Raw genomic sequence first — 23,433 nt, forward strand, 5'->3', positions numbered from 1 at the left:
GATCATAAACTCCGAGAGTTTATCTCTGGAAACCAGGAGGATGTTTTCCATATTCATATAGTGATTAATTCTGTTAAACCATAGTTTCCTAGATCTCCATAGTGTGGGGATGACTGCCCTCACTGCATTAGACAGGTGTCGAAGTAGCGATGTGTTATGCTGAGCTAGTGAGATTGAGGAGTGGGAAAGTAGCCAGAAGGCTGGGTCTGTGGGAACGGGAGTGTGAAGTATGTCTTGAGAGATGGATATAACATCCTTCCAGAATGGTTTTAGTAGGGGACAGTTCCACCAGATATGCACAAGGGAACCTGTGGCGCTGAGACATCTCCAACATCTGTCCGTCACTCCAGGATACATGAAGTGGAGGAGAGAGGGATGCCTGTACCATCTCATTAAAAGCTTATATTGGGTTTCCCTAACTTGTATGCAGACTGAGCTTTTGTGGGATTAGAGGAATATCATCTGCCAGTCTTTATCTGTCAGGGAGATCCCGAGATCTCTTTCCCAGGCCAGCTTAAAGGGCATGGGCGTCTGGGCGTTTGGGGTCTGTAGTATCTATAAAGTGAGGAGATGGTGTGCTGAGGGGGGCATGTGGCGACGCACATCCTCTCGAACTGTGTTAACTCACGTGAGGCCCGGAGATACCTACGCTCAGAGTGCAAAAAGTGTCTAAGCTGTAGGTACTTCCAAAAGTCACGCTGCGGGACTTCCCATTTTGACCGTATTTCTGAAAATTGTTTAATTCCTGAGGAGATTGCCACCTGGCCCACTCTAAAGAGGCCTTCGAGGGCCCAGTCACGAAAGTGGGATGGTGTTAAACCGGGCTGGAAGTCGGGGTTAGCTAGAAAAGAGGTCAGTGGGCCGAAATCGGAAGAGAGGAAAGGCCAGCGGCGCGCCTTTTTCCAAAAGGATAGGGTCGCTGTAATAGTTGGGTGGGGTGAGGGGGGTTTGGGCAAGGAGGGGAGCCAGGGAAAGATCTCTGGGAATTGCTGCATGTATAGTCCCTCTATAGCCACCCATTGCTTTGTTTCTCGACTCCTCGTCCAATCCAGAACCCTATTGAGCATTATTGCCCGATAGTAGCCTCTGATATCCGGCAATTGGAAACCACCACATCGGGTAGAGCGGATCATAATGGATCGGCTTATTCTTGGCCGTCTCAGAGACCAGATGAATTGTTGTATTAACAGTTGGATGGATCTGAACCATGAGTCTGGGATCTGTATGGGGAGGGTCTGTAGTTTGTAGAGCAGTTTGGGGAGTATTCATCTTTACAACATTCACCCTCCCCAGCCATGAGAGTGGTTTGAGGTACCATCTGCTATAATCAGCCCTGAGTGTTCGAAGGAGGGGGGAAAAGTTTAAAGTGTATAAGTGAGATAGGTCATTTGGCAGCTGTATTCCTAGGTAGGACAGATGAGAGGCATTCCAATTAAAGGGGAAGGATCATTCAAGTTTAGCTACGGTGTCGGGGGGGGGGGGGAGATGTTCAAGGCGCATGATTTGGACATATTGATTTTAAAGTTGGAGAGTGAACCGAAGTGGGATAGCTCTCGCATAAAGTGGGGGAGGGAGGAGATCGGGTGCGTTATTGTGGCTAGTAGGTCATCCGCAAATAGGGAAAGTTTGTGCTCCGTATCACCAATCGTCAAGCCCGTAATGCCGTCATTGGCCCTAATAGCTCTAGCGAAAGCTTCGATACAGAGGACAAAGAGTAGAGGAGATAGTGGGTAACCTTGTCGTGTCCCATTACCTATAGGGAGGGAATCGGATAAAGATCCGTTCACTCGGACCCGAGCTGTGGGGGATCTATAAAGGCCCATTATCCTATCAAGCATCTGAGGACCCAATCCAATATGCTCCAGCACGGACCTCATAAAGCCCCAACCGACCCTATCAAAAGCCTTTACAGCATCAGTGGATAGCAACACTGTCGGTGGGCCGCCCCGGGACGCAATATGAATCAGGCTCAGTACCTTAGTGGTATTATCCTTGGCCTCGCGGCCCGGGACAAACCCCACCTGGTCGCTGTGGATTAGGGAAGGCAGGAAAGCGTTCAATTTGTTTGCCATTAATTTTGCGAAGAGCTTGACATCGACGTTTAGGAAAGATATGGGTCTATAGCTGGAGCACACCGAGGGGTCCTTGCCGGGCTTGGGCAAAACGAAGATATGCGCCTCTAAGGATTGGCTAGAAAAATGGGTGTTTGCGGATATTGAATTAAAGGCCTGGAGAAGATAAGGGGATGTGAGGTCCTTGAATTGTTTATAATAGGTGAGAGTGAAGCCATCTGGTCCTGGGCTCTTACCGGACTATCGCCTCATTTTTAAGCTTCCAGGGTTGAATATACCGGGTCTAAGGCTTTAGCACTGCCAAATGAACCGAGTCCGAACCGTGTAGAATCCTTCTTTTAACACGGGTTGAAATACCGGGTTGTTGTACCCGGTAAATTCATTATGGTGCTTTCACACTGCAGCTCAAACCGGGTTGACATGGCTAAAACTCTGCAATATACCAGGTTTTTGATGCGGTCTGAAAGGGGTATAAGTGTGATTTGGTGTAAGGAGATGTGAGAGGGGACCAGCCAGACATACATAACATCTCACTGGCTTCACCACTCTGGCTGTCCAAATAGGGGATAAATCGGCAAATACCCAGGACCCACTCGTACTGGTGGCACAACATCATACTTCCTAGTAAGGAGGTCTAAATATGTGAAGATATTCTGATCTTGCCTCCAGAAATACTAAAGGCCCCCATACACAGGTCCGATTTGGCCTGTTTTCATCCAATTCCGACGGATTAGATGAAAACTGTCCAAATCACTCGGTGTGTGTGACACGAGGTCATATCCAATGCGCGTTCCCATGCGCATCAGATCGGAGTAGGAGATCGGACGTGCTGCATGTCCGACCACCAACTTGGGGCGGGCTCCGACAGTGGGGAACGGGATCATATGTGACATGTCACATGCAAAAGGACTGAACATCCACCCCCCCTTAATAACTCACCAGCTGTACCTTTGCTCGGGTGCTCGGTGCCTCTACAGCCATTCCTCCCGACCCGCCTGTCCGTCCGCCCCTCCATCCGCCGCTGCTCTGATGCAGTGGCGGCAGGGGAGAATGCCATGTTGCACCGCTGCTCTGATGCAGGGGAGGGGGGTAGCCCCTTATACACATTGCACCAGGTAGACCCTTATACACATTGCACCAGGTAGACCCTTATACACATTGTACCAGATAGCCCCTTATACACATTGCACCAGGTAGCCCCTTATACACATTGCACCAGGTATCCCCTTATACACATTGCACCAAATAGCCCCTTATACACATAGCACCAGGTAGCCCCTTATACACATTGCACCAGGTAGCCCCTTATACACATTGCACCAGGTAGACCCTTATACACATTGCACCAGGTAGACCCTTATACACATTGTACCAGATAGCCCCTTATACACATTGCACCAGGTAGCCCCTTATACACATTGCACCAGGTATCCCCTTATACACATTGCACCAGGTAGCCCCTTATACACATTGCACCAGGTAGCCCCTTATACACATTGCACCAGGTAGCCCCTTATACACATTACACCAGGTAGCCCTGTTCCTCAGCTCCCGGATCTTCTTGCCCAATGTCAAGTGAGTAGCTGCGCGGGCGGGTGCAGGCAGTGGGTGGATGGTGGGGAGAGATGTGGGCAGCGGAAGGCCGGTGGGGGGATGCAGGCAGCAGGAGGTGGCCAGGGTGGATGACGAATAGCACAATGTTGGATCCATTCAGCAGGCAGATGCTATAACGCTGGCGGGGTCACTGCCCACCCTTCTTGCCCTGACGCACTTAAAACCGCCACGAGGCGGAGGGAGGACTTCTGTGCTGCTCCTCTGGTTTGGGGGGGGGGGGTACTGCTGTGCCTCCCCCAGCAGGTGCCGCCCCTAGGCATGTGCCTCATGTGCATAGTGAGGAATACGACAGTGTAAACTAGTAAACACCAGCTCAAGGCATGACCGCCCCTCCCATACTCTTCTAATTTCTCCCAGTCTCCATTTATTTAGGGTAATATACTGTTCCTTACTGTGCCTCCTTTCTCCCCTATCCCCTGCATAAATGCTGTAACTTTATTACTGGTAAACACTAAGGGGGTATCCAATTAACCGCAATATCACAATGGCTAATGTTATCGCACCTATCTCCCGAAAAAATGGGCTTATCGCAGCTTGCGCACTCCCATTTATCGCACCTATCCTATTCCAAAATGGCGATAATGGTATTCTCGCTATAATTCTAGCCGGCAAAAGCTGAGACAAGTATAGGAGAATATGGGTAGATCTGCCCCTACCCCCAAAAAGCCAAACTAATATAGGAAAACATTAGAGAAGTCTATTTGGAGTCATTAAATTTGGTTAAATGGCTGTTATATGCATTTTTTTTATGTGAAAAATGCTAGAAAGCAAAATACTGTAAGTGCTCTTATTATATTTGGGCCATATAAAAATGGGTATAAGTACACATTTGGGTCATTTTAGGGTATTTTTAAACAATAATTGGAAACGGTCCGATTACTCCCACCTGCAAGTCTAAAAACACTTGTCCCACCCATAAAGAACCCTAATATACTTGTCCCATACCTTGTACCCCAATTTCCATCAGTTGCATTTTTGACCCCAAAAATGACTTGTCATTATTGGCCAATTAAAAATAATTCAAAACTTGTGCGTTATTAGTCATTCAGGGGGTGTCCAGAGGTTCTGAACCAAATCCTCACATTTTTACCTTAAAATAGGGATTTTGCACTACTTATCACCTGCTCAGAGATGGTGAAGAGAAATCCACTATAAACCCTATGGAGACTTATTGCTGATAACTTATTGCCCCTAATAGGACACTGAATTATCGGAATTGTTTATTGTGAAACTGCGATATCGCGGCTAATTGGATACCCCCCTAAGATGTAAAATATAAATCCTTATATGCTCTTTATTTACTATTTGTGTCATCTTTTTTGATTATTTTATCCAGCGATTAAAGCAGCAGTTTTGATACAGAGATGGTATCGTTTCTACATGGCGCGGCTGGAAATGAGACGGCGTTACACACTTAGTATCTTTCAGTCTATAGAATATGCAGAGGAACAGGCTCAACTTCAGGTCAGTATAGTTTATTTTATGAATTATGCTTTATCAGCTGACAAATTAATATCATAATGATGATATGATGTTATACCAACATGTATTGAATATATGCACAGGACCTGAAAGCCCAAGCAAAATGTAAACATTGTGATCTTTTAAATGTAGGCATGTTATTAATACAAACAGGCACAAAGAGAGCGCCATTAATCCGTGGAGGAATGATAGCAAAGTGCAAGGGTCCAATAAAGGGAGGTAGAACCCAAACTCATATGTGTCAACAAGCCTTTCATAAAATAGCACCTTATTCTTTCACTATCAAAGGCCTTTTCTGCATTTGTGGAAAGTAAGATTACCAGGGCGGAGTCATTAAGAGCCAAGTGCGCGATATCAATGACCTTGTTGGTCTTATATTGGGCCTCTTGACCCAAGTCCACTTGGTCAAAAATGTATCAGTGTAGGGAGTAATGTCTTGAATCTGTTAGCTATAAGCTTAGCAAACAGTTTGATATCTGTATTGAGCAATGAGATAGGGTGGTAGTTGGGGCACTGGGCTTGATCCTTCCCCTCCATGTGAATGACTGTGATATGTGCCTCCAAGGATTCACCTAAGAAATAATGCTCCGCAGAAATATCAAGACATGAAGTATCTTGCGAAGGGGTTTTAGCTTAACAAATTAGTGAAGCCATCTGTGCCCGGACTTTTCTCACTGGGAGTTGACGTCAAAGCCTCATCCAAATCCGCTTCAGAAAAGGAAGAGTCAAGCTAATCCTCCTCCGCCATGAGAGGGTGGGGAAGTCTGTTATTGGACCACTGTATCTCTAAAGGATGCTACCTCACCAGTGAACATATGCCCATTCAAATGATGTAATTTAGTATAGTAGAAGTGGAAGGCATCCACGATGTCTAAAGTGACTTTACATTTCCTGACATTAAAGTCTTTGATGATCTGTATATATGATGTAAGACGTTGGGCTTGTAGAGCCAGGGCATGTAACTTGCCAGGCTTATTGCCCCATTGAAAGTAACGATTCCGACAAATGCGGCAATCACGTTTTATTCTGTTAGAGAGAAGATTATTTAATGCAACTCTAGTCTTCGTCAGCTCAGTAGTTGCTATATCAGATGAGGAGGCCCAATAATAAAAGTGTTTAGCTTTTGTAAGAATTTAAGTTTCTGACTTTTTTTTCTTTTTTAATCCCAGAGCCTACTGTAGTTGGTTAAGCTTACCGTGTAATACTCATTTATGGGTTTATGGGATTTATAGAGGTTTGCAAAACTGTACATATTATCATACAATTTGCATTTAACAAAAGGCGCCCTGCCTTCCACTAGACTCAACATTTTCAAAGCCTTATAAGGAAGGAAGTAATCAGGAAAATAGTATAGCGACCCCTAATGTTTTACCCTATTATTACTAATCTTGGAAATTCTAATCTTTAAGAGAGGGGACGGCATTGCATTTAAAGTGTGTTTCTTGGAGGAAAGCAACTTTCATCTTTTGCAGCATATTGTACAGATTCCATAAAGGGGGGTACTCACGGAGCGATCGCTGCTTAAAATCTAAGCAATCTGACTAGATTGCTTAGATTTTAAGCACGATCGCTCCGTGTGTAGCCCCCTCAGCGATAGCGATGCGCAGCCCCGCGCATCGCTATCGCTGCTGCTAGATTGGCCTGCATGCAGGCCAATCTAGCGGGTCGCTCACTTCACCCGCTGGGTGAAGTGAGCGGCCCCCCCGTCTCCCCCCGCACGCTCAGCACAGATCGCGCTGTGCTGAGCGCCGGGAGAGATGTGTGCTGAGCGGTTCGCTCAGCACACATCTCTCTGCCATCGGCCAGTGAGTACTGGCCTTAAGGCTCCCAAGCTCTTATCTGATTAAGGCCCTTGGTATTTATGGAGACAATGTTAATAGTCAATGCCGTAGCGTTAGCCGTGATCATATATAATGAACAGTACCAAGCAATGGTGGGTGGTTGGAGAATTAACAGAGGGAAGATGGGGGAGGAGAAGACAACAAACAGAAAATACACTTGATTCATTGAAATATAGACATTTGTATAAACTAGAAACAACCTTCCCTTGTAGGACCAAACATGAAAAGCACGGCTGAGCTTGAGGGAAAACATAGGAAGTTTGGAGGTCACCAGGGGTTGGTGTCAGCGACAGCCCTAACACAATAGTAAGATCCAGGAAATGAATATAACAAACAGTTACTTGCACAACCTACAGGAATCAAAATGAGTTAACAGGTGTGACAGGCAAAAAACATATGTAGTAACAGAACACCGGAAGGTAAATATGAAGAGAATATAAAAACGTTTGGCTATGAAAAAACAGATAAAATATAATACTGGAGTCTCACAGTAGTGTTCAATGACGCCTCAAATATCATTTATGACTCACTAGAACCTAAGGCACTCAAGGGGCAGGTAGTCCCGCAGAGAGTAGCTTCATCGACCCAACCAGAGAATACAAAGGGAGGCTCATCAGATCACCAGGATTGCCAAACACTAGGAAAAAGCAGTCAGATGACATTGGGTAAGGCCATTCAAATTGACAAGGTCTCCAATGGGTCCTAGCGGCCTTTAGGCTACTTTAGTCTCCGGTCCATAAGCTGCTAAATGCCCTTGCCAGATGTGAGGATGGGTGGGATGGAGCTGAGGAGGGAGTCAACTGGCAGAATTCTCAAATCAGAACAAATGACAGAGAAGTTAGAGGGCTCCTTTAGGACAGACAGTTTACCATTCTGCTAGACCTTGAGACTAAATGGAAAAACTCATCTATATTTAATGTCCAACTAGCTCAACTCCGCAATCAGGGCTTGTAAGGCCCTGTGGGTTTGGAATGTGGCCCACAACAGGTCCTAGAACATTTTTATCCTCTGCCCATCGATATCAATGCCATCTAGGTGGTGGTCCCTATGGTGGATGTCCTCTTTCTGAGTGCAATAATGCAGACAATAAATTACATCTCTAGGTAGATCTGATGGGGAGTCTCTAGGTTTGAAAATCCTTTGCCCTCTGTCATGCCTTATAGAGAAATTACGATCTTGCTCTAAAGATTCTAGTAATCTTTCCCTAATATGTAGGTTGTCAATTCTGCCCTGAAGGAGCTTAAATTTAGTCACCTGGCGTATCACAGCCTCTCGCAGACCATTACAAGGGGCAACAGAAACATCCATGAACTGCATGAGTGCAGACGGTCTGGTACCCAAGTGCGTGCGTCACATCAGCCTATATCAATGGTTCCCAAACTGGGTGCCTCAGGGCACTAGCAGGGGTGCCATAGGTTGGTGGTTTAGGACCAATTTAAATTATTTATGGTCAATGTATTAGGAAAAGCCCAGTGTTTGTGGCTTTCAATCATAAAATATGTGAATAAACAGAAGTGAATCCTGTCTTTCACCATATAACTTAATTTAACTTTTCGTCTAGGGGTGCTGTAAATAAATTCTTATACTCTGGGGCACCGTGATTTAAACATTTTGGGAACCTCTTGTCTATATGTTAGCTATCTCTGTACAAACCATATCCTGAAGCTTACATTCAAACAGGTCAAAGTCTTTTTTGTTTGCATAGAACCCAAGAGTTGTAAGACTTGGGCAATGCCACCCTCTGTGGCCATGGTTGGATCGAGTTGTTCTTCAATCTGTGCAAATGTATCTGAAGATATAATATTAATGTTTATATCGCACCACCATATACTACAGCGCTTTACAATTGGGGACAACAGTAATAAAAAGATAATGGTTATTTCCACTAACAATGGTGTAGGATTGGCCTTGCCAACTTGTTGCTCTAAAGCTGTTGTGAAACTGTGGCAGGGCATGCTGGGATGTGTAGTTTTACAACAGCTGGACAGCCACAGGTTGGCCAGGTCTGATGTAGAATAAAGGTAGCGCAAGGCCCTGCAGGATATTGCAGTATGAAAACATCAGTGCACCTCAGAAATGGTAGCAAAAGTTAGCAGTGTTTACAGTACTGTAATACACATGGGAGGTCATTCCGAGTTGTTCGCTCTGTAAAAATCTTCGCATCGCTGCGATTTTCCGCTTAATGCGCATGCGCAATGTCCGCACTGCGACTGCGCCAAGTAAATTTGCTATGCAGTTAGGATTTTTACTCACGGCTTTTTCATCGTTCTGGCGATCGTAATGTGATTGACAGGAAATGGGTGTTACTGGGCGGAAACAGGCCGTTTTATGGGCGTGTGGGGAAAAACGCTACCATTTCCGGAAAAAACGCAGGAGTGGCAGGAGAAACGGGGGAGTGTCTGGGCGAACGCTGGGTGTGTTTGTGACGTCAAACCAGGAACGACAAGCACTGAACTGATCGCAGATGCCGAGTAAGTCTGAAGCTACTCAGAAACTGCTACGAGGTGTGTAATCGCAATATTGCGAATACATCGTTCGCAATTTTAAGATGCTAAGATTCACTCCCAGTAGGCGGCGGCTTAGCATGAGCAAATCTGCTAAAATCCGCTTGCGAGCGAACAACTCGGAATGACCCCCATGGATGTGGTATAATAGATCTACAGTGTGTAGGTAGATAGTCACATATGGTCAACATGCATTAGGTCGACAGGTACAAAAAGTCGACAGGTTAAATGTTGACAGTGGTTAAGGTCAACTGGTACAAAAACTTGAAAGGTTCAAAAGGTCAACATTACAGAGGTCGACACAAATATAGTCAACATTTTATTTTATTTTTACAAAATTGTGTATATTTCATGCTCTGTGACCACCGTCAGTAGAAACGCAGACCCTTGCAGGCTCGCTTCACTCACCACGTTGCGGGCATGGTTACGTATCCTAATTGTACTCCATGTAGATAATAAATCAAGCAACTGTTGGGAAAACGTGAAAAAAACAAAAACCATGTTGACCATTTGTGTGCTACCGTTATTTTACTGACTCTATTTATTTTGTCTTACAGCTCTCTAACTTTTTTACATTCATGATTGATCACTTTGCACAGATGAATGAGCAAGGTCCAGGCCCAGGTAAGCAACAACTTAAATGTAGGTAAGAACGAAGTAGCACAAAATGCAGGTAAGATGTTACACAAATACAGATAAGACTTGTTAGAACAAATGAAGGCAAGATGTAACCCAAATACAGATAAGAATTACAACAAATGCAGGTAAAGGGTCGTGCAGATGGGGAGATGTGGAGGGAGACATCTCTCTCCCCGCTCAGCACAGCGCGATGTGCTGAGCGAGGGGGGGGGGGGGGGCGGGGGTCGCTCATTTCACCCAGCGGTGAAATGAGCGACCTGCTAGATTGTGCCAATCTAGCACCAGCGATACTGATGCGCGGAACCGCGCATCGCTGTCGCCTGTACCCCTACACACGGAACGATGTGTTCCTAATTTCTAAGCAATCTAGTCGGATTGCTTAGAAATTAAGTGAACGTTGCTCCGTGTGTATCCCCCTTCAGATTCATGTAAATCTCATGTAATAAAAGTGGCACAAATTCTGGTAAAAAGTAACAAATTCATGTAGGAAGTAACACAAGTTTGGGTAAAAGTGGCACAAATGCAGGTAAGAATTTACAAAAAATGCAGGTAACAATTCATACCTCTCCACGTCACCCAAGTGTAAATTAGGATGGTAAATGATCATGTCATAAGGGGCATGGCCACGCACGTGGCTTCGTCCCCAATCAGCAATTTTACTATAACAACCTTTTTATTTTCTGCTGCATGCAGCGGGGGCATGAGTCACAGCGTCGTACCTCCCAAATCGGGGAATTGCAGGAAAGTCCCTTAAAACTGTTGCACCAAAACCAGGACTAAGCATGGCTTATATCACTCAGTGTCTGCAGCCGTTGAGCCATGACACATGACTAACAAACTGTGTATACACAACTTACCCTGATTTGCACTCAGAAAACTAGTGGAAATGCTCCCAGTCCTTTTACTAGACACTACCACAGTAGGTACTAGTATAGTTACATATGATTACATTTTATGCAGTGTTATCTCTTTTGAACTGTTACATCTATGCTCATTGGATGGATGCTACAGTATTTTATTTATATCTACTGTACCTCTGCATGGGATACATTTGGAATATTTAACTTATATATTATTCTACATTCTATTTTGTCTATTGCAGACTTCTGTAGACTTATTTTGGCTGCAGCATATTTTACAGTTGACATCTACTAGTGCCAACGGTGCAGGGCCGGCGCTAGCCACTCAGCAAAGGGATGCAATGCAGAGAGGCACGCAGCTGAAGAGGCGCTCTTCCTGCTCTACATCCCTGCTGCTGCCGGCTGCTGCTGCGCCTGTCACACTGGATGACAGGTAGTGGCGCTGGCAGCTTACAGCGCGGCTCCCTCCTTGTCCTCCCCAGAGAGAGCATGCAGTGTGCGGCCTCAGCCCAAACACAGAGCCGACATCCCGTGCTGCCTAGAGGTCTGGGGGCATGGCCTAATCGCGGGAGCCATGGCCGCGGCCCTTTATGGAAAAAGTAATAAAAAAATATGTCCAGTGCCGAGCAGGGTGGGTACAGTCTGCAGTGCCTGATCCTTGAGCCCCCACCCTCAGCCAGAGTCAATTCGAGGGGGGAGTGTAATCAGTTCCACCCATACAGGAACAGACAGAGACTCAGCAGCAGCAGCAGCAGCAGCCTCTCAGCCCCACTGCAGCTCAGCACACTGCAGCATGTGCTGTGCTGCCAAGATGAGAGCTGATGCTGCTGCCCAGTAAGGTGGGAGTGCAGTGGACCAGGGCCCCCACCGGGCCCCTCCATCAGTCCCAGGCCCGGGTAATTAGTACCCTCCCCCACCTCTCGGGGTCACTGGCAACTGGAGAAACGGAGCCTGCGAGAAACCGTAGAAGAAGGGAGAGGAGAAGCAGCGCCCGAGCTGGGACCTCCTGCAGGTACCAGGGCCGCACTGTGGAGGGAATGTAGACTGTACCTGGCACAGGAGGTCATTCAGAGATGAACATCAGATCACTGCATACGCAGCCAGTTCTGCGTTCATCTCTGCACATGCTGTGCCCTGCACATGCTGGGCACAAAGTAAGGATTTCCAGCATGTGTAGCGCCGCCTCCCGATGCATCCGCAATTACATTGCCGATGCATCTGATCTAAGGTTTACCCCTGGCCAGGCTGTGCTGTCAGCAGCCTTTTTTCAAAGCGACTGTGTGTGACGTCATGCAGCCGCCCCGAAAATGGTCCCGGCCCACCACCGTTTTTTCCGGTGCCACCCCCGCAACGCCTTAACCCTCCTGCTCTGTCACCTGTCAATCACGTTGGGATCACATCCATTGGGATGCGACTGCAATGTATATGCCCACTGCGCATGCACAGTTTGCTGCCACCGGCAAACTGCACTGTGGGCCACTAATGTGGCGGGGTCTGAATGACCCCCATAATATGTATAATGGGATGTACATAGTATAATGGGCTGTACATGGCATAATGTGTATAAAGGGCTGTACCTGGCATAATGGGTATAATGGGCTCTACCTGGCATAATGTGTATAAGCAGCTCTATCTGGCATAACATGAGTATTAGAGGCTTTTACTCTAACGTAACATGTATAAGCGGCTGTCCTGTGTGGTGTAACGTGTATAAGGGTACTAGTGTGCAATGTAATGTGATTAATGGACAGTACTGTGCAGTGTAATGTGACTAACGGACACTACTGTGCTATTTAATGTGACTAATTGACACTACTGTGTAGTTTAATGTGGCTAACGAACACTACTATGCGGTGTAATGTGACTAATGGACACTACTGTGCTATTTAATGTGACTAACGAACACTACTGTGCAGTGTAATGTGACTAACGGACACTACTATGCAATGTAGTGTGACTAATAGACACTACTGTGCTATTTAATGTGACTAACGGACAAGACTGTGCAGTGTAGTGTGACTAACAGACAAGACTGTGCAGTGTAGTGTGACTAACGGACACTACTATGCGGTGTAATGTGACTAACGAACACTACTGTGTGGCGTAATGTGACTAACGGACACTACTGTGCAGTGTAATGTGACTAACGGACACTTGTATGCGGTGTAATGTGACTAACAGACACTACTATGCGGTGTAATGTGACTAGCGCACACTACTGTGCAGTGTAATGTGACTAACGGACACTTGTATGCGGTGTAATGTGACTAACTGACACTACTATGTGGTGTAATGTGACTAGCGAACACTACTGTGCAGTGTAATGTGACTAATGGACACTTGTATGCGGTGTAATGTGACTAACAGACACTACTATGCGGTGTAATGTGACTAGCGAACACTACTGTGCTGTGGAAGGGGGGTTCATAGTAATGTGTGCTGGGGGAAGTGGCATGTGTAAAAGAGGACTCTACCTGGCGCATTGTGTAAAAGGGTGCTCTATCTGGAATAATGTGTGACTGGTTCTACCTGGCATTGTAAAAGGGGCTCTACCTGGCACAATGTGTAAAAGGGACTCTGCCTGGCATTGTAAAAGGAGACTATACTTTGCGCAATGTGTAAAAGGGTGCTCTACCTGGAACAATGTGCAACTGGCTCTACCTGGTGCAATATGTAAAAGGGGACTCTACCTGGCATAATGTATATAAGTGGTACTACTGTGTGGCGTAATTTTGAATAATGGAGACTACTGTGCATCATAATTATTTTACGCCGCTATATTTTACGTAATTTTTTTATGCCCCTATATTTTTGCGGCGTGCCTTTGGCACGCACTGTCCATGTTGTGGATCTTGAGAGGGAGGGGTACACCAAAATGTCTAGTTACAGCCCTGAGGATGAGATTGGTCACATTTGGATTTGTAGAAAGGCGCAAATTGATAGTTTGCAGGAGGGCGCCGAACACCCTAGCACCGGCCCTGCACAGGTGGCAATTATTTCTGCTTGTTTATACATTGTCTTAGTGCTGATACCGTTATCTGATTTTGCAGACTTGATTTCTGATATTTTCAATGGTTCAAGAGAAGAACACGAAAAGTTTATCACTTATGAAATGATTGAAGTTCCCGACTCTTATGATGGACCTCGCCTGTCATTCCCTTTATCTGTGTCTGATACAAATACCCTCCTTCATGCTTTCAAGCAAGAGAAGGCAAGTATTTCTGTGACTGGAAATGTAGATACCATTCCAGAGGCACAATGCTGATGGATTGGGATACCTAGACTCATTGTGCAAGGGGGTGATTCAGATATGGACAGAATAAGCTCAGATATGGTGATGGAGCAGGAGGCATCTGGTATAAGTAGACACCTCCTGCATGCATGTGTGATCCTCTGCTGGCATTGGATCACCTGCGACACCATCGGCCGGCTGACGTTATGAAGACCCGTTAGGGAAATAGGCTGTTTTGGGAGATGGAGATCATCCCCGCTCCTTCCCTTCCCCAAACGTTGCCGACTGTCAGTCAAATGACATCTGCATCTGTACGGGTTCAGCATATGTGCAGTGGACCAAACATCGGTACATTGATTCCAACCAAGGCCATCTTAACAGCAGTGTAGGCCCTTGGGCAAGAAATGCACTCATTCCACCCTCAATGCATGGCTGCTGCTCCTCCCACCCCCGACTGTATGCATGGCTGCTGCTCTCCCCAACCCCTTGGCTTTTACATGGCTGCTGCTGTCCCCCGCACGACTGTTGTATGGCTACTACTGTGTCGTTCCCCCCCCCCCCCCCCCACACACACACACACACAACTGGTGCATGGCTGCTTCTGTCCCCCGCCCCCAACACACACACTGACTGATGCATGGCTGCTGTTCCTCTCCCCCTGTCTGTTGCATGGCTGCTGCTGCTCCCTCCCTCCATGACTGTGTGAGCCCTCCCACCCTTTCGCTCACTTACCTGTGGACACTGTGGCTACCAGAAGTCAGGAGAAAACAGAACATCACCCGAACAGCTAGCTAGATCTAAAAGCCACGTGGAAACTGCCAGGGCGGATGAGGGAGGTGGCACCATTCTAGCTGTAGCCTCATGCATGCTACCTACAAATGGAAAAAAGTGTATGTTATATTCGCTGTGCGCACACTTGTGCTGCCTTAGTAATACTATAGATATAGGGTCACACCTTTAAACCCCCACAGAAATTTAGATGAAACAAGTACTATAGTACAACATAGGCGCTCAAGACATCAATGATCAAAAAAATACACTCCCCTGGTTAATCCTTTTGTCCTAGGGGTCCGTTGCTCAGCTCTCTTCTTCAATGAGAATATATATAAAAGACATAAAACACAGAGCACTCTCTTCGTGTAATACAGTCTAAATAATGCACACTTACAAATTTGCATAAACAAATATCCACATTGAGTGAAAAAATAAAAATTATATGTAATAATTGATAATGTCAATATTATCTTAAAACATAAAGCTATACCTCTAAATACACTTTTACCATGGAGCCGCTGTGGCCACTAGACTTAATACACACGCTACGCACTTCGCACGCTATTTGCGTACAGAGTTCCGTGCCGTGTACGTACTTAGCGTACAAACGCCGCGCTGGAGGTACAAAGTACACACAGCGCGTGCACACACTTTTGATAAACTTTAAACCTTATTAGTAATGCAATGCAGTGACGTTATACCTTAAACCTTACGCAGCGCTGACGGTATAAAGTACCCGCAGTGCGTACACACCTTATCAATACACTCTTAAACCATATACAGTTAAATACACTTTAAACCCTAGCAGGGAAATGAGGACACAACACCGATCTGTAGTTAACCGCTGGGTTCTAACACCACAGTGGATTACTTGAAAGGGGATAACAATACAAATTATACACTACAAGGCTAATAAGATAAATCTACAACAGAATAATGGCTACAGTCAATGTACATACGTGAGAATATTCGCTTGCGCAACCTGGACCAGTCCTCCGCTTATCAGGTAGATAGCGTTCAGAGTCTTCTGACCGGCCAGGCAGCAATAGGCTTTTTATACACAACTTCCATAAACAATACAATGGTTACTGTAATCCCTTTGTTCATTGGACACAGAGATGCATCCTTACATTACAGGAGAGGTCATAGGTTGATTTGAAAAGGTGGGCGATGTCTTTCCCAACTGCTCTTGTGGGTGGTCTCCTCTGGATTCCCGCCGCATACATAATATACAGTAAATGCAGTTTATATATATATTCTACTTCTGCACATAACTATATGCAGGAACATGCGATCTTCCTCTAACCAACACCGGAATGTTACCCTTAAAATACCCTACAGCTGGATACTAGACATCACCTTATAACCTTAGTCTGTCCCTTCCTATCATGCAAAGGTGAATCCCTTAGTCCTGGAATCATTTAAACTGTTGATACTTGCTGATGTGGTGCAGGGGGGCTATGTGTACAATGTGCACTATTTGGGTTAAATATGTAATGTTCTGATAACCCTCTATGCGCTCACAAACTCCGCCGTAAATACCCATACCACGCGCAGGATCGCGGGAGCGATCATACGCAAATTGCGGATATGTGCACGCACGGCGGTACAAGTGCACGCGCAGCGGGCATGTGTGTGGTTTGTACATGATGTATGCATTACAATATTTTTCGACTTTGACAGTCCACCCTTTGGCAGTCAACAATAACTGCCACTATCTAAACATTAAACAGAAAAATATACAATACAATATCTACAGATGATTGGATGGTAGGAGGAGAGGTGTAGGTGGGAAATGTATGACCTAGTGGGATAGTAAAAGCATGTATGTATGAATCCATGTCTGAGGGGCATGTATCACTGTGCCATATATGTTCTAGATAAGCTTCGAGGTATTGCGAAGTATACATTAAATCCTTCTTATCCCATATTAAGGGTCTGTAAGTGGGCCAACAAATACTACCGAGCTCTTTTTCGGCTTCTTGTTTCAACAAATGGGGTGCACATTTAGTTGATGATACATGGAGGGGGAACATATGTGAGTGCTAATATATGTGGATATCACCTGTCGACTATGTGTGTCACTAACTGAAGGTAGTAGAGTTGAAGATAAGACACATATCAAAAATACATTCACATAACATTTGCGTAATCATTCTTGGGTGTAGTTGATCGAAGTCTTTTCCGGATGGGTGTATTTTTGCTGAGGGGGAAACACAGGAAAAACGGGTGAAAGAAACTGGCCGTGGAATTCATTTGCAATCCTTATCACAACATTGTCTCCATGGATGGGTCGTAAATTAAATCTGCTGCTGTAACAATGCCCCCGCTCCTTAAACTCATCAATTTTGTGCCGTGCTTGCACCGCGTTAAGATTCGAACACACCTAAATATCAAGCCAATAATTATGACGACTCCCAGGATACAAAGGAGAAACGTTCCTACACTCATAATAACATTTTGAGCCCATTCTCTTCTCCTAAACCTGAGAACCAATTGCGTGGGTTCAACCATGAGACCCAGCCGGTCAGTTCATTACTCACAGCAGTCATGGTAAGGTTGTGTCTCCTTCGGAACTCCCACTTCAACTGCAAGATATCGTCCATCTTTTGATCGATGATCTCGGTTGGGTCATCAGTGCTGTTTGTAATATACGTGCAGCACTTCACACTATATTGAGTTGCCAAAGTGACACAGTACCCACCCGTCACGGCTGTGATATAATTGAGGACCATCCTGTGCTGGATCAGTTCCGTTTTGTAAGCTTGCAACTCCCTACCCGTATACCTGAAGGTGTCGTCATACATCTCAGTGATATTATCTATCAGGTTCGCTAGCGCATGGATGTACCTATAATTTATAATTCCTCTGGCAGTACGGGTGATGTCTAATGCGAGAAGGAATTGAATCCCGGTGGATTCGTGGATCAAATCAGAGGCTACGTGCTCTGTCCTATCTATGAGGTGTCTCTTAACGATGTGTTCATAATGAGTATGAGTATAAGGAGTTTGAGCACTGCGGTGAACGTCTTTCATCTTATCATGGGTTATGGTCATGACCTCTGGCAACACTCTTCCAATGTAACACAATCCCTCTGAGTTTGGGGAAAGCCACTTATACGCCTTCCTCCCACATATGAAATAGGCATCATCGGGGAGAACATATGGGATAGAATATGACATTACCATATTACAAACTTTCCAAGTGAAAAACCCTATCCCTAGTTCTCTCATCTGTTCAGTACACGTATCAGGCTGTATGATATGCGCACAGTACCCTGGTGATACTTCTCCAAACCGCATGGTCTTGCTTCCTAGAGTATACCTATACCGAAAATACCTTCCACTGTTGGCTATTTGGCGTATAAGTTCAGAGTCTACGGGTATCCTATCAGCTCAGTGCGAAAATGCCATGGTTTGATTATTCCATGTCACCTCCCAATTTCCTGGTTTTCGGGAATTGGAAATGTTAAAACATACTAAGGATCTATCTACATGATACTGGTGGAGCTTCAAACTAGGGGGCCTATAAATATAAAATTTCTTGTCCACCGGTCTCCCACCCCGTAATTCGAGTACCTCATCTATTGCTAAAGGGTATGGTACTAATCCTGACTTGCTCTGACCTTGAGGTACTTGTGAGCACACCCAGCATTCTGTCTGGTTTAAGACCTTACCCACTAGTGAGTGGTAATCACTCAATGGATGACGGTCCATGTTGATATTAAGGCTGGACTGACATCTCTGGATGCACCCATCCTCAACTATGTTCTCACAATTCCTACAAATGCAATTTTCCTTAGCCAATAACCCTTCACAGTGCCTCCTAGTTTCCTGACTACCAGATCGTTTTCTGATACTCGCCTTTGCTCGATTGATGTGTTGCTCTTGGAATTCTACAAATCCGTCCTTGCCATCAGAACCCATTCCAGATCCTTTCTCGACCTCTCTGGTACTCTCACCGAAACAGACGGTTCTGGTCAACAACAAGGTTAACAGGAAAACCCGGAACGCAGTCTCTTGGGGTAAGTCCATCTTGTTAAGGGAAGAGAAAGGGAACAAGAAGGGGGAGGAAAGGAGGGTAATGGGAGATGGAGAAAATAAAAAAAAGGTAAAAGAAAACTGGTGCGACAACCGCCTCTGGTCTTGTTGTTCTCCGCGCTCAGGTGCCGTGACAACAGTCCTGCCTCTCAGCCTTCCCGGAACAGACACTCCAGTGATACGATGTTCTCTCCGGGTCAGCGACCTTTCTGTAGGAAACATAAATCTGTTTAACTGTTGTCTATTATCAGTTGTGTGATCTTTGGGAAGTGAGAAGAGAGGGGAAATAATAAAAAGAAAATTTGTCAGATTTGCATTCACCATCAGGCTGTCACACCATCATGTATATCGGTATCTATGCACAGTCTACCTTCACCAGTATTCCCATTCTCCACCCTTTGTGCATGACCAGGCACACTGATACTGGTGTCCCTATGCTGGTGAGATATACTGGATTTAGGCAGAGCTCTGAAAGACCGAATAGGCATGTGGCGTTTGAACTATAATCCTGTCAGTGTATGTAAGAAATGAAGAGGAAACTTTGAAGACAAATCACAGAGTTTACCTGGCCGCCCCTGTATCTACAAGGAATGATCTACCAGCTACATCAACTGTGACCTCAGGTTCATTACCAAGGCTAGAAATTAACTTCACTGGCTGCAGACTACAGGCGTGGCCCAACCCCTATTGTATATTATGACCCTCCTGCAGCGCACTGGCAGCTACAATATGTGAGGGGGGTAACAGAGAATTTTCGGAGGTCTGCCAGTCCCTCCTAGGTGGATACCTCGTTTCCCCTGCGTGTGGCTCATAACTTCTCCTATGTGATCCCTGATCCCAATTACGTGTATCATAACTTTGCTCGTGTTCTTGTCTAGGGGGTCTGAATTTTTGTGTGCTGTTACAATTGCTAGCATAATGCCCTTCCCTTTTACACAGATAACAAACTCTTGGCTTTCTCCATGAGTCAGAGGCCTGGGGTTTTGGCTGATGGGGCTTTGCTGTAAGAGCCTGTATACTTACTGTCATCAGCCTTTCCCCCTGTTCCTCCCTGTGCCTAATGATGTTCCTATCATGCTCGACAGCGGACTCTCTAAATGCAGCCACCGAGATACCTCTCCAGTTTGGTAGAGAGGTCTGTACCCTGGTTCTTAGTGAGTCTTTTAACCCGTCCATTAATACTGGCACAGCTGCCTCCCTGTGATGTACATTTTCCTTAATGTCCTCGACCCCAGTGTATCTAGCCATTTCCTGCAGTGCTCGATGGAAATATTCAGATGCCGTTTCACCTTCTTTTTGTCTTATGGAAAAGATTTTATTCCATTTGACAACAGTAGGGAAATATACTCCTAATTGCAGATTGATCTGTCGTACATTCTCCTGAGTGTATTCATCAGTGAGAGGTACTTCTGCATCTAATTTATAATCAGTAATGAATTTCGCAGGGTCAATATTGGAGGGTAAACATGCCCGTAGCCAATCTTTGTTTGTGGGTTCGGTGGCGCTACCTAATTCTTTAATAAACCTCTGGCTTGCGACTAGATCCTTTCTGGGATCGGGAGATTCAGACATAATTGTCCTCAATTCGGTCCGGGACCAGGGACAATGCATAGCAATGTTTCTGATGGGAGTGATTCCCTTGTCAAAGTCAAAAAAATATTACATAGAGAGAGCATACAAACCACACACATTTAAGTCGCTATACTTGCAAATATGCGCAGCGAGCACAGCAATATATGGAAACACACGCATTTGCTCGGACATGGCACGGAGATGGATTCGACACTTATTTCATACAGTACATAATTATAATAATATCAAGCACCAGACATCATGTTTGGTATTAAAACAACCAGCTCAATGCGTAGATTAATTTGATACTTGTTATTAAGTTGTGGGACATTGTAGCGGATAGATATGATTGAATGTATAAAAGCTAAAATCACTTTGTTGGGAACAATGGATGATCAAGCAAATCCTTTACTAAGATTTTCAGGGCTGAACCTGATTAGCATATACAAAGGAGAGAGAGAGACCCCTCCCCTAGGAACAGACACACAGGAGGATAGTTCCTGTCTGGGGGGGGGGTTGGGGTCAGTGTTGCTGGTTGCCACAGAGAGCAGATGTGATGTGGGTGCACTCAGAACAGAGGTCTCAGAAGCATGGCTGGATCATCGCCAGGCATAAAAGGCTAAGTATCATAATCTCAATATCTCATGGTTTATTGGCATAGAGTAGTTTTAAATGTGTGTTTTGTGGTGGGGTAGTTGTGGAATGATGGGTAAGCATAGAGTGGTTGGTTTGGAGAAACAAATGGCTTGGGGATGGTGAGGCTTGCGCAGCTGTGTGAATGTAACTTGTTTGTGCCCTGTGTAGTCTGTGATGAAGTGGAACATTAGACAACCTGTAGCATAGCATTTGTGGTATTTGTTTGCCTATGGAGATTTAATAAGATGGTTCTAGGAAGTTGGATTGAAATTGTGAAAGGTGATTTAGATTGTTTGGAATTGTAAAATCAGAACATATGCATTGTTTTGAGGCTTGGACATTTTGGAATAAATGGAGTCTTGTGTTTTCTGCTATGTGATTGTGGTGTAGTAGAGAGTGCCATGTGTTTGGGCCTGCAAATCTAAAATGGCTGCTGACGGGTATTTTCCCCTCCCCCTTTCAGCCATGTGGTGTAGTCTTTGGAATCAAGTGGAGTTTTCCCAAAATGGAGTCTAGCTTCTGCCCCATGCGGCATTGTAGGGACAATTGTGTTGCTGGGTGTTGTGTATATAGGGACAGGCAGCATGGGTAAGCTCAAGTACTTTCTAAACAAAGATTCTCAGCATTGACTGACTGCGCAGCGATTGTTCCTCACATGTGTAAGCTTTCTCTGCAATCATATTGATCTTCTTGTTATTGTAAGCCATTTCTTTCTCTCTCTCTCTCTTCTCCTTTTCCTCTCTTATTTTCCCTTAAACGTAATTGTATTGTATTGTATTTCCCGTGTAGTTATCTGGTTAGGTAGTCTATGTTATATTGTAGTGTATCATTTGTACTGTGATTCCTTTTGCAAGTATAATAGTTATAATACATATAATAGGTTTTGGACCCTAAGCCCAGGTATCTGTGTATTTCTTATAGTGTTAAGTATTCCCTGAGCGTCGGTGACGCCCAAGCAGCTTTGTAGTTAATCAGGTTACACCAGGTTGCATTTACACTCTATCACCACACTAAGGTTTACTGTATATTTCGTTGTTAAAGGTATAGATATAAAGGTTTAACGTTATAAGCGTCTGCACCGCTGGTGATCTCCTCGTGGTCCCGAGCGTCCGCTACGCTATAGCGAATCATTACGTTAGTCGGCAGCCAATAGCGTGCCTGCCTGTGATCTCTGGGCCGTAAGCGAATGTGACGCTTGAGCGTCTCGACTACGGTTGAGCGATCGTTACGCAACTTGCGTACCCTTACGGTACTTCTTACGTAGATAGCGTACAGTGTTCTTAGACCTCTTAAAGTGTTTTATATACGATAAATATTTAGCTTTATCAATTGGGGGACTCGTCCTGGCCTTCACATATCTCTGCTAGGTAGTATCAGCAGACATTATCCATCAGCAAAGGGCGGGATCATATTCCTTGCAGTGCTGATTGGATAAGCGTCTGTTTCGCTTAGTAAAGGGTGCTGAAGGAATTCGGGAACTGGAAGGTAGGAACAGTACGTTATCTGTTTAAGTAGGTTTAAAAGTACATTTAAAAGTTGCTGCATAGCCTTGATATAATTTAAAAAAAAAAAAAAAAACTCCTAGGCCTAGAATAACTTTAGGAGTTTTGAATGATGACTTTCTTTGTGACAAGAGGCCGCATGGTCTGTCCACCATTTTGTGTGACCCTCATGGAGGTGGAAGGGGGAGGAGCAGCGGCCATTTTGGGAAGGTCAAATTTTTTTTTCCCCCTAAAATGGCTGATTTTCAAGAAATAATCAGCCATCCACTGTCAAAAAGAAATCATCATTTAATGAGTTTTTTTTGAATGCATTTGTTTAGTCCATATCATAGTCAATCATAAGTAGTTCAGATACAGTTTAATAACAGTTAATAACAAATTAAATATTTGATTTAAGAACGATACACAGATAAAACAAAGGCCCTCATTCCGAGTCGTTCGCTCTGTATTTTTCATCGCATCGCAATGAAAATCCGCTTAGTACGCATGCGCAATATTCGCACTGCGACTGCGCCAAGTAATTTAACAATGAAGATAGTATTTTTACTCACGGCTTTTTCATCGCTCCGGCGATCGTAATGTGATTGACAGGAAATGGGTGTTACTGGGCGGAAACACTGCGTTTTATGGGCGTGTGGATGAAAACGCTACCGTTTCCGGAAAAA

The 23,433-nt window shown here is 45.0% G+C and overlaps 1 protein-coding gene across 1 annotated transcript in view; it reads left to right on the forward strand.

The window, feature by feature from the left end:
- PPEF1 (protein phosphatase with EF-hand domain 1) overlaps window positions 1–23,433 on the forward strand; it is a 185,373-nt gene that overhangs the window by 44,830 nt on the left and 117,110 nt on the right. The window contains exons 2-4 of the mRNA XM_063953095.1: window positions 8,225–8,350; window positions 10,071–10,137; window positions 14,063–14,223. Coding sequence (XP_063809165.1) covers window positions 8,225–8,350; window positions 10,071–10,137; window positions 14,063–14,223 — 354 coding nt within the window. The remainder of the gene's footprint in view (window positions 1–8,224; window positions 8,351–10,070; window positions 10,138–14,062; window positions 14,224–23,433) is intronic.

Source organism: Pseudophryne corroboree, chromosome 2 (assembly GCF_028390025.1).
Source record: "Pseudophryne corroboree isolate aPseCor3 chromosome 2, aPseCor3.hap2, whole genome shotgun sequence".
NCBI classification, from domain to species: Eukaryota; Metazoa; Chordata; class Amphibia; order Anura; family Myobatrachidae; genus Pseudophryne; species Pseudophryne corroboree.